The sequence below is a fragment of the Mizuhopecten yessoensis genome, unplaced genomic scaffold (assembly GCF_002113885.1).
Source record: "Mizuhopecten yessoensis strain PY_sf001 unplaced genomic scaffold, ASM211388v2 scaffold11183, whole genome shotgun sequence".
In the NCBI taxonomy this organism is placed as follows: Eukaryota; Metazoa; Mollusca; class Bivalvia; order Pectinida; family Pectinidae; genus Mizuhopecten; species Mizuhopecten yessoensis.
Window position 1 is genome coordinate 914819 of NW_018408921.1, and position 12690 is coordinate 927508.

At 38.6% G+C, this 12690-nt stretch overlaps 2 protein-coding genes across 3 annotated transcripts in view; both read left to right on the top strand.

The window, feature by feature from the left end:
- LOC110440512 (neuropilin-2-like) overlaps positions 1-12690 on the top strand; it is a 65595-nt gene that overhangs the window by 16019 nt on the left and 36886 nt on the right. The gene's annotated exons all lie outside the window — the stretch shown is intronic.
- On the top strand, positions 2523-5258 carry LOC110440473 (zinc finger protein 862-like). Its single transcript, XM_021483578.1, has 2 exons — positions 2523-2915; positions 3492-5258. The coding sequence occupies exons 1-2, from the start codon at positions 2523-2525 to the stop codon at positions 5256-5258; spliced, it is 2160 nt and encodes a 719-aa protein (XP_021339253.1).

A 12690-nucleotide genomic window follows, 5' to 3' on the forward strand; every position in this document is an offset into this window, starting at 1 on the left:
GGGGTAACTTCGGGTATATAATAATGAAGATGAGTAACACTTTATGCCCTTTTCATTATGAAAACGTATGGTTGTGAGGCATAGATAACAAAGGGTTTGGATTAGTGTTTATTATTTGAAATAACGCTATAATTATGTCTGAATGTGGTTTATGTATTTTATATCAATTTCATTCAAATGAGATTTAGATCACTAGTACCGTAAAAAACATAAAAAGTGTGTGGGTGAGGGGTTGGGCGGTACCGATGTCATCAACGCCGACTTCGGTATCTGACTGACGAATGACGGCATCATTTCTTTTGAAATAATTTTTGAACTAACATAAAAGTTTTATTTTTCTGAAATTCCTTTCTTAAATCTTCAACTAAGAGGTATTTTGATAGGAAATAAAATATATCATTTATATCTTATAATTGGCACAAACATGTCCAGTATATAAAACCGTCCTTTTGTATGACTGTATGTAACTTCTTTCAGATATAAGTTAAGCAACTGGTTCGTGTGTCAAGAGGTTGAATGAGTTTAGTATTCATTCCGAATTTCAAAAGACAAATAAAACTTTCCACTGTATCTAATTAAAATTTTCATATTTTTCAACTTTTCTTTTATATCTCTAAGCACATTTTATTCTACTTAAAAAATCATGAATTTATGTTTCTAGTTGTTGCTATTTTATGATAATTTCATCTAATATCAAATCCTTTTTGCTAATTTACCTGGATATGTAAACAAGAACAGACCGGTGTGTTAGTTACGATGACCATGATCGCTATCAGGGGTGGCCTTAGCTCAGCGGGGGAGCACTACCTCTCACCGGTACTTTACGTTTAGCCTCCTGGGCATCCCCATTTCAGTCCAGAAACGTAAACGTCTGATCAGAGACGTTAATGAAGCGGACGTAAAACCTATCATTCAATCAATCAATCAATCAATTGATTATAGTATATATATATGTCTCTGGATAAAGGATTTTAAAAGGGGATGGCCAGGGTAGTTTTTGGAAGTGATCTCTTCTGTGTTGTGGTCCTTACACCAAAGGTCCGAACTTGTTTTATGTGGCTCTAGATGTAAATTTAAGAATCTCGTCGGTATCACCCGGGACAGATTTTGAGTACAATAGATTTTTTAGGTTTCTTTAATGTTAATCGTTTTTTAATATATTAAGCATTACTTGTACAATGGAAACATAGTAAATTTGATACTAATATTTTTTTCACTATGATTAACAATACAGTAAAACCTCACTCCGGACATTAATTCCAGTTGACCTTTCCTGAAAACCCAAAACTTTTGGACCCCACCGTTGTTTCCGTCTCTGCCTCTAGACTCGTTGATGGGGACATTTTAATCCAAAATAGAATTCGTCACCCACGTCAATTTGAATAGACAAAGTCTGTTTCAAGATTCAATTAAAACTGTGTGTACCTTGTCCTCCATGTTAGATAAAAAGCAGGACGGACCGCTCCGTTAGTTGTAGCGATTGTTTAGATCCCCGATGTACACGAGAGTACTGTGTACGTGAGTGAGAAAGGGTTGTAGGAATGAAACACTGCTGGGGTGGGTCACCCCGAAAACAGTTTATAAAAGGCGTTTGTAAAAAATACAATCAAATCATCTCTATATTTGTAACTAAATCTGTGTCGCTTTATGTAAAACAGCAACGGTTAAATCATGAGACATTTGCAGTTTTGATACAAATAAACTTTTATATTTCGATTTCTATTCGCAGACAATATTCCCCATCATGTAATTTTCTTGTAAAATACAATAATACGTATTTTATTGTGTATTATATGGTAAACTAGTAATCGTGCAAAATAATCAGGAACCGCTTGAATACTATAAAAAAAACAGCACCTCCATACATGAGTCACGTGTCAACGGCGTGGCTGTTGGTTTGTGTACTGGATACGTCGATTAATACCGATAGAAACCAGTATGTACCCTTTATGGAATACAATATAGCAGATATACACTATTTCAAAATAAGTACAAGCTATATAGGAAGATTACATGCAATGAATTGTTTCCAATCCTATCCGGGACTTACCACATACATGTAACTGCTAATTAGGGGCGGGATCACCATTCCAGATTTCCGATTTTGTGGACACATTTGGACTGAATCACGTCAAGTTACGTCAAGTTAAACAACAAAACAAGTCTCTACTAATATCAGTGTTGCTTCTAGGGCGCGGGATCGCGGAATTCCCGCAAAAATATAAAGAACCCCGCATAATTCAAACCTCAGTGCGGGTCCAATGCCGCAACTCTTTGATAAATCCCCCCTTTCAGACAATCCTTTGCGTTCATTTATTTCTTTCACGGTTCAATCGTTGTACGATAACAAAGTCGGCCATGTTGTGCGAGAGACCGAAACGTCTTTTGAAATGACAGTTTTCATTGGCTGATTTATTAAAGCTAAGCCAATCAGAATGAAGCTCTTAAAATAAACATTCTCGCACGTGCGGCGACCTCGTACTGGACCTACACGAGGTCTAAGGGGAATGTACAGCTTCTAAATGAATAGGAAAAGAACGCTGTTTGAGTTTAGTTTCACGGCAAACCGCCACCATTTAGACAGGGATGAGAGAGAGGTTACCGACGAATCTGAAACCGAAGCAGGTGAACCAAACAGTGAAACTGGAGCAGACGATGTCGAGACTTCCGGAAGTGCTGTTAAAAAACGAAAAACGAAGGTGTTTCATCAAAAGTGGACTGGACAATGGCAATGGCTTCGAAAAGAGGAGAAGGGAATGAAATGTTCCGTATGTGAAAAACATCACAAATCTAACCCTTTTACGTCTGCTGATGGATGTGTCAATTTTCGGACGAGCACACTGACGAGACATGCCGGGTCTATGGATCATACAGATAGCCTGAGAGCAGAGGCTTTACAAAAAGACTTTAACCAGGTATGTTCTGGATTTGTGAATGATTTATACGCCTAACTGTTACAGTATTTCTCGTGATTGTGTTAATTTGAATTTGTTAAAGCCTGTATTATAAGACAGGCGTGGGGTATTGAGGGTCGAGGGGTAATTTGAAACGGCCTTAAGCTAGGGGCCACGCAATTTTCAGCACTTTTCAAATACAGAATTACTTAAGAACAAATTTCAATTTGCTTACACTGTAGCTTGTATTAAGACAGTGGGTTATTGAGGGTCGGGGGCAATTTAAAACGGCCTAGGATAGGGGGCATGCTGCCCAAGTTGTTAACACTTTTCAAATGCTCAATATTGTACCACTTGAAATTTTAAAAAAAGGTGGAATATGAGATGTAGATTAACATAATTTGACCAGTACTAGTCCAGTTATATGGTATTCTGTTAAGTAGAATTTTAAATCTCTACATTTTCTTCATACATGTAGCTTTCAACTGTTGAGATAAAATCAATAGCATTATTCTAAAATATTGACCCTGTTTATTTGTAAGCTAGTACATGTATTTAGTTGAAACTTTTAATTTTCATTTTGAATTTTGTTTGTAGGCAGCTGCAACAGCCAAGATGCAGTCAGTCGCACATGCGAAAGAAGGGGTTGAGGCTGCAATGAAAACTGTGTTTTGGATGGCTAAGGAGGACATTCCTATTAAAAAATACACCAGCATGATGGAGTTATTGAAACACCAGGAATGTGGAAAGCTAGAAAAGCTGGGAAGTGGAAGAAATGCTACTTACATGTCCAGATCTGCAGGGGAGGACTTCCAAGCCTGTGTCGCAGAGGCGATACGGACTGATATCATTGAGAAAATAAAGTTGGCTGATATGTTTTCAATTTTAACTGATGAAAGCACTGACATTTCTATCACAAAACAGATGGTGCTATATATACGAGTTATTGATTCAGCTTTTATTCCTCACACACATTTTTTGCAAAATGTAACAATTGACAATCCTAAATCTGATGCAAATGTCCTATTTGAAGCCATGGAGAAGTGCCTGACAGATCATGGTCTTGACCTGAAGAAAGTGAAGGGATTTGGTTCTGATGGGGCCTCAGTGATGGTGGGGAAACACAATGGAGTGGCGACAAAGGTGAAGGGTAAAAGCCCTCATTGTGTTAATATCCACTGCATGGCACATAGATTTAATTTGGCTACCTCCCAGGCATCAAAGCACATTCCATATCTTCAGGAATTTGAGAAAACCTTGAGTGATTTGTACTATTACTTTGGTGGAAGTAAATCAGGAAACCGGAAGTGCGAGTTAGAAGATATTCAAAAGATTCTTAATGATCCCAAGGTGAAAGTTAAAGAATGCCACGAAATCCGCTGGATTGCCTTTTCAGAGGCTGTATTTGCTATCTACAGATGTTGGCCCTCTCTAGTTACCTACTTCAAACGACACGACAAATCATCAAAAGGACTGAGATCCAAACTACTGGATTACAGATTTGTGGTAGTGCTTTATCTTTTGATGGACATATTGCCTTCAGTAGCACAGATGTCCATGGTACTACAGAAACAGGATATAGATGTTGCTGCTGTTAAGCCTGCGTTTGAAGGACTGAAAGACAAGATCAAGCTTGCTCGAAGGAGGAAATCTCATTACCAAGAGGAACTCCGGGAGAAACTGAAAACAAAGAAGGCAGGAGATGTCACAGAGGTTGAAATGAAAGGTCACCAGTTGGACTTTGGCAAAAAATTGAGAACAACAAACAAGGATCTAGAGGAAATACGGCACACATTTTGTGATACTCTCGGTAAGAACATTGATGAAAGGTTTCCACTAGAGTCGGTTACAGTGTCGTCAGCTTTTCATGTGTTTGGTATGAGAAGTCTGTCCTTCCTCTCCAAGGAAGCTCAGAACAAGTATGGAGAAAAAGAAATCAAAATCCTGGTCGACCATTATGGTGCAGAGATGTCCAAAGGTGATGTTACCAGCCCCGCCATGGTGGATCCTGTCAAGTGTGTCGAGGAATGGCATCTGGCTAAGGGCATTGTTCTAGACCAGATGTATCCAAGAGACAGCACTAGGTTGTTGTTGAAACTTTTATTTCAATTCCATGAGGATGTGCTTCCAAACTTATTGGTACTTGCTAACCTCTGCCTAATCATGCCCTACCAAACGGCTGATTGTGAGCGGGGGTTCAGCTGTCAAAATGGCATAAAGACGGCCAGACGGAACCGCATGTGCGAGGAGCATTTAAATACGCTTATGACAATAAAATGTGAAGGGGGCAAGCTGGAAGAGTATGACATGTCTAAGGCATTATTGATATGGAAAGGGAAGAAGCAAAGGAGGGGTATCCCGTAGATTTGCTATGTTAAAACCAACATTTGTACTTTACCTAGTAAGGGTGCTCCCTGTCTTGAAGCATTAGGTTAACAGTACAGAACAAACTTTATTATAATTTTGGACTTTCCTTATGACTATCACCAGGAAAAGATGTAGCAAAATGATGTGCTTTCAATACTTTTTTTCATTAATAAAACTTAAAATTGATTTACAAGTTTGGCTCCTGTTCATGATCAGGTTTGAATTATAGAATAGTACAGCTGGGTCCATCAATATAAAGAAATTAAGAGAGAGAAAATTAAGAGCACACACAAATGTATAAAAATATCTTTTTTTTTACTGTGATTGATCTCATGTTCAAAGTGTAAAAAATACACTAAAATGCACCTACAGTCACTTAGATATCAAAATTTTTCTGGGGGAGATCCCCCATACACCCCTGGGAGGAGGGGGCTGCTGCCCCCTCCCGCACCCTCCCCTGCCTCGTCGCTTCGCTCCTCGGCTGCTGCCTTTGGCAGCAGCACCCCCTATTTCACACTGAAGGGGCCCAAGGCCCCCAATTGAAGAAATCCTAGAATCAGCACTGAATATTCCTCAGGTTCATATTTTCTCTAGTTATCGATGTCGAATTCGAATTATACTTCTATAATCTCCATCTCTTTATTGTTATCATATATAATACTTCTAGAAATGTATAAGCTGTAGTATGTTAATTCATAAAGAAAGCTCAGGTGCTGTATTAATGTACAATTACTTCCTTTACCACCTATACCATCCTATATCAGTTATACTTCCTATATCACCTATATCCTCCTACAGTAACTATACGTCCTATACCACCTATACCCTTCTTCATCATCTATACTTCCTAAACCACCTATACCTTCCTTCATCACCTATACGTCATATACCACCTATACCATCCTACATCCCCTTTACTTTCTATATCACATGTACCCTCCTTCATCACCTACACGTCATATATCACATATACCCTCCTAAATAACCTACACGTCATACACCACATATACCCTCCTTCATTACCTATACGTCATATACCCCCTTTGCCATCCTAAATCAACTTAACTTCCTATACCCCCTTTGCCCTCCTACCTCACCTTTACTTTCTATACCCTGCTAAGTCGCCGTAACTTCATTTTCCATCTATACCCTCCTACACCATCTTTACTTCATATACCAACTATACCCTCCTACATCACCTATACTTCCTACACCACCTATACTTCCTATACCACATATACCCTGCTACATCAGCTTTATAAACTATATCCTCCTACATCACCTTATATCGCAGCCTCCCAAAATACACACACATACACTACACGCATGCATCTTGCACACAGGGGAGGCCGTCCTTAAATGACCTTAGCTGTTAATAGGACGTTAAACAAAATCAAACAAACAAACAAACAAACATCACCTTATACTTCATATACCACCTATGTCCCCCTACATCATCTATACTTCCTATACCACCTATACCCTCCTACATCATATTATTCATATACCACATATACCCTCCTACACCACCTATACTCCCTGTACCACCTACACCCTTCTACATCACCTACAAATGTAAACTGTCTTTACCATCTATACCCTCCTGCATCTATTTATTGATTTCATTTAAGTAATTATGTTCATTTATTTTCAAGTATCAAGTTTAGATCAAAAGTAACCTCAATGTACATTAACTATATATATGACTCAATCAAACAGAAAAAAAGAAGAGAAGAGATCGAACCGACATAGAACTAATAAAGATGGTACGATAGTTGGCACCAGCTTGTGAAGAAGGCTTTGGGTTCTGTCCCCTAGCCGAGATATACCAGAGTCTGCAAAAATGGTAGTTTCTACTTCTGCTTAACGCTCAGCAAATTAGGAGTTGGACGACTGGTTCGCCCGTTGTCAGTATAATGTGACCGGGTGGGTCGTCTTGCTGGGTGTCTTCGGCAGTATGTTTCAGTGAGGAAGCACTATAAAGTCGGCTAATGATTTAAGACTATACTTTACAACGAATAATGTTCTGACAATGTTTTTAAATTTAAATGCAAATCAAATTTGATCACAATAAATGTAGAACTGCATTAATACTGCATTAATGAAACAAACGGGAATAAGTCGATCAACAAGAATACTGATAGGTCAGCAAGGGCCTCGCTGTATACCCGACAGTGTATCTCCCGTAGCAAAACTGATCATTTTGGATTTAGTGATATTGATAATATGGCCTTATTTATGTAGAGTGTGACAAACGGCAAATATGAAAAGGTGACTCCGTACTTACACAGTTGCGTATTTTTCTGCATGAAATATACTTAACACCGATATAGAAAGAAAATCAATAACTTTAGTTCATTTATATTTAAATATGAATTATTATATAAGCGTATATCTTTTTAGCTCACCTGCCCGAAGGGGCAGAGGGGTGGGGCCAATAGGGGAAATAGTCTGTAAAAATGGTAGCTTTTACTCCTGCTTAACGCTCATCAATTTAGGAGTGGGTTAGAAGTGGGACGACTGGTTCGCCCGTTGTCAGAATAATGTAACCAGGTCCTGTTGGGTGTCTTTGACAGTATGTTTCAGTGAGGAAGCACTATAAAGTCGGCATTACTTCCACGCTATCACAAGGAGACAAACGCGTAAATATCGCAGCCTCCCAAAACACACACGCATGCATCTTACACACATGGAAGGCCGTTCTTAAATGGCCATAGCTGTTGATAGGACGTGAAACAATACTAAACCAAACCACTCTAAACCAAACTCTGGGATTTTTTGTCAGTAATGAAAGACGCATCTTGCTCGAAAATTTGAATGCCCTGCATGTTGATTTCAATTAAGAACTACTTTTTTGGTAACACACAATTTTCGTTAGACCTCTACACAACATTTTCATATGCATCAAATCAAGCAATAGGTGTTAATTACTTATTTTTCCTCATTTTTATGAAATTGCACTTCATTATTTTGCCCGATTTCTTTGTTACATTGCTTCCGTTCATTTTGAAACATTTCCAAATTGCCAAATACACGCTTTATATGATTTATTTCTAGTTAATATCCCCAACCCTCACCGCCTAATCCTTCTACCGTTCCCACCGTCCATCATATGTATTAGGTCTCTTTAACCAACATGTATGTAGAGTATTTGCACAATATGTGTTTGACAGAGAACAGTTGAAAGTACCTGTCGTCCTATCTCTTGGTATCATTGAACAATACGATATGTTAAAACTTAACCTCCTTCAATGACTGGCTGTTGATGGAACTTAATCCAAATTAAATCAAACTACATACTGAAACAAGAGGTCCATGGGCCTTAACGGTCACCTGAGTTCTGATATATTTATATAGAGAGTTGATTTTTGTTTTTAAAACATGAATAGAAGTATTATTCAAAGTGACAAAAAACAATAAAACCACCTTATTCAATATCTAGCATACAGATTTAAGACTGAAAAGTATTTGAAACTAGCACCTCTGATTCTAAAGAAGGAAAATAAAGAATTTTTAGCACACTGACTCCTTTGGGCCCCGCCCTACAGCCCTTGGGGGTAGGGCTGGCTAAAAAATTCCGAAGTATCAAACTGTCAACTCCGGGTTATAATTCCAATCAAGTTATCAACATGTTATATTCAAAGTATAATTTGCCATTATAAACCATAATAAATTGTGCCCCCTTTTCCCCAGGGGTAATCGTGAGACTCTAGGGTCATAAAATTCACATTTTTTGTAGAGCACCTTCAAACTCTTCCATCTATGAAGAGTATTTGATTTTACCATATCTGGGTCTTGAGAAGAAGATTTTGAAATTTCAATCAATTCGACCCTTTTTGGTCCCACCCATCAGCCCCTGGTGGTCAGTCAGGGCTGATATGTGCATACCACCAAACTGCTATCGAATACTGATAATGCTAACCCAAATTGAATTACTTCCAATGGAAATTAAACAAATGTTGGTCCAAAATGTGATTTCCTTATATAAACTATAGTAAAGTTTACCCCCTCACCAGGGTGAAACGTGAGACCCCAAGGTCAAGAAATTCACAATTTTGGTAAAGCACCTTAAGACCCTTCCATCTATCAAGAGTATTTGATTCTACCAGATCTGGATCTTGAGAAGAGGATTTTTGAAATTTTAGTCAATTTGATCCTTTTTAGCCCCGCCCCTCAGGCCCCTGGGGGCTGGGGATCTTATAATTCACATTTTTGGTTGACCCTTGGCCATGGAAGATTTCTGCAAGATTTCATTGGTTCAGGGGAATCAAATAGTCGAAAATGTAAATTGTTTAAGGACGCACGACGGACGCCGACGGACAAAAGGCGATCGCAATAGGTCACTTGAGACTTTGTCTCAGGTGACCTAAAAAAGCAAGTGGGTATCGCAAAGGGCGACTAATGTTGGGTCTCCTGCAGAAATTATTTTTGCCTGTCTGCTTGCTGCGTGAGGGAATTCGAAGAGCCGAAAATTGATCTGATGCTTAACAAACATAGACTTGATACTATCGTGTTGACTCCTTGGTTCATGCATTCTTAAAGGGGCATCACGGTGAAGTGTATATTTAAAAAGTAAAAAATAACGACCGGATTTTGCTGATAAATATTCATAAAAATGAATAATTTTAAGATAATCATCGGGATTTCTACCTGTCTGACCAACGTTTTGTTCAGGGATTTCCCTCTACTAGCGCATGCGCATAGCACACCATTCCATTGTAAACAAAATGTCTAGCCGTGTGAGGAAACCTGTTACCGCGTCAGCTTCGAAGCGAAAAGTTGCCAAATGGTCAAAAGATACAGAATCATTATTGCATGTGGGAAGTATTCAAAGGAGAAAATAACTGCTCTAGCAGTTAGTACGGTTAAAGCTGAAATGGAATCGACAGAAATGCTGCTTATGTTATGAATAAATATCTAAAACTATTAACCTCGTTAGTATCTTTGTCTGAGTTGGAACACAGATGAACTTATTTTGTTATGTTAATGGGCTCGGAGAGAGTTTACTTTGTGTTTCTATATACAGTTGTGGGACCGCACAACGCACCAAAAATAGCGTGCGCACACCGTGCATACATCGTTCACACACCGTCCGCACATCGTCCACACATGGTGCGCACAACTGTGCAATTTAGCAATCGTTCGCCCAGTTGTGCGCTTCACTCCGCACAACTGTGCGATTTGGTATCATTTATAGATAAAAATTACGGAATGACAAAGATACGTAAGGCTTCACTTGTATGCGATGTATATATCTGTAATTTCTCATCACAATAATTGAGATTATACAATTTCACAACGCGTGTTACACAGTATTGCAGCGACAATTAGGCTGTCAAGAATGGGTGTGGCTCCAAGGTAACAGAACAGGTAAATAACAATTTGATGAGCGTCCGGAGATTTACCTGAGCAGTGCTGACACACAGAGCTTATATGCGATACCGTTTGACCGTAATGAATAGTATTTGTTATTTGCATTTGTTTGCCTATAGCTCCCCTTCACCTGGATTTTCACACCCTCGGCCTTACCCGACGAGATGTAATTTTACATGTGTCGATTAGGTTTGTTTAAAAACACAGACAAAACAATTTCTAAATATAAGTATGTATAGACAGAAAGATAAGTTTATAGATGTTGCTAGAATATAGAAACATACGTAAACATCAAGTTTATATGTTTAAACACGAAATCGTATAAATTGTTAAGGCATTCCTCAATTTACACCAACCACGATTGTTATCGCACAAAGTCCGTCCATCGTGCGCACAGGTGTGCGCAAGCAATGATCGTCCAGCTTTTTATCGTTTGCCCATCGTGCACACACCGTTAACACACCGTGCACACATAGTGCGAACACCGCACATCGTGTAACGTTGTGCGATCCCACAACTGTACAGTAGTTTATGCGAAAGGAAGGGATACGTGACTGGTTAGTTCGATTTTGCTATGAGGCCCTCCAAGGGATAACTGTTGTGATAGCTACGGCGTATTCTATTCTCTCCTCTGTCGGTACTCGGGGTCAAATGAGACAGGGGCAGATACATAAATGTATTGATGGTGTTGCCCAACCCAAAATCTTAAAATAAATTTATAATTAATTTCGCCACAATTTTTTCACTTGCACTCATCCCACATTTGACTATCAAAGCAATCAATACATGGCATGATCATCACTATATGTTGATAAATAGTCCGTACACTTATCATGAATGCATTTTGAACTATCATCTCATCACCGATGCAGCAATAACAAAAGGCGTGACAGTCCAATGTTTGGTGATGCAAACTGATTCATTCATATGCATCCATGTGCATTCGGCACTAGCACTCAGTGGGGAATTATGCATTGAATTATCTAGTGTAAATTTTATAAATTACTCTTTTGGGATAAACTAAACAAATAAATATGAGGTATGTGGTAAATGTGTGAAACCACAGGTGAATATGCATGTAAAAATAAAATAGACTCTATCTACTCTATCTATCAACCTATATATGATTACTTTACCTAATTCTTACAAATGGTATAGTCCACTCTCCTCTGACAGGGGTGATCACTACACACCAGTATAATACATGTACATGTAGTACAGGAATATCAAAATAGGGTCAGGTAAAATAAAGACCAGATTATCATTGACCTGACTGGACACATGTTGAAATTGACAAAAGGAGATTAAATCCCTATCGTTTAGTGTAGTGAATCAGTGATGTTTGGGCAACACCCTTAGGCCTAGAGATAATGACAATGTTAGGCAGCTGTCTACAGTAGAAATGGCCCGATTCTGAAAAACAAGGCACATGTCGAGGAAATGTAAACAGCGGATTTACCCTACACAAAACATATATACATGTATATATATTTGTAAACTGCATTACATTTACAATACATATAAAGTACTGATAAGTGTATAGACCTCTTTTTTCTATGTATGTCACTTGTGTGAAGACCATGGTTACCACATAAAAAATTACCAAATAATGCCACAAAATGCTATTTTTGACCTAAAATTTGACCCCAGCAACTAGTATTTTTAGCCACCCCTGGGGGAACCCCAGTGGGGACTATTGATTTTGGTTTCAGTCCCAGATTTTGACCTCTGTTAGGAGGGCTGTTGTGTATCTTGCTTCTGTCGGAATATACCAGGCGCTAATTACAAGCTTTTGGATAACTCAGATATCGATTTCCTTTTTAAACAGGAATAGTGTAAAACCTAAAAGCGTTCCAAATTCCCACACGGGAATTACATATAACCTAAAGATGTTCCGAGTATGAATCAGGCACCTTTGAGGTTCCCGAAGGGGTAAACTGTCGTATTATAAATTGCTATTGACTGATTTAGATATTTTATGTCTGACCAACGACTACCGTTAATATTTGCGTATATTGCGCACTTTTTTAAGGGGAAAATGAAGTGTCAAGAAAGG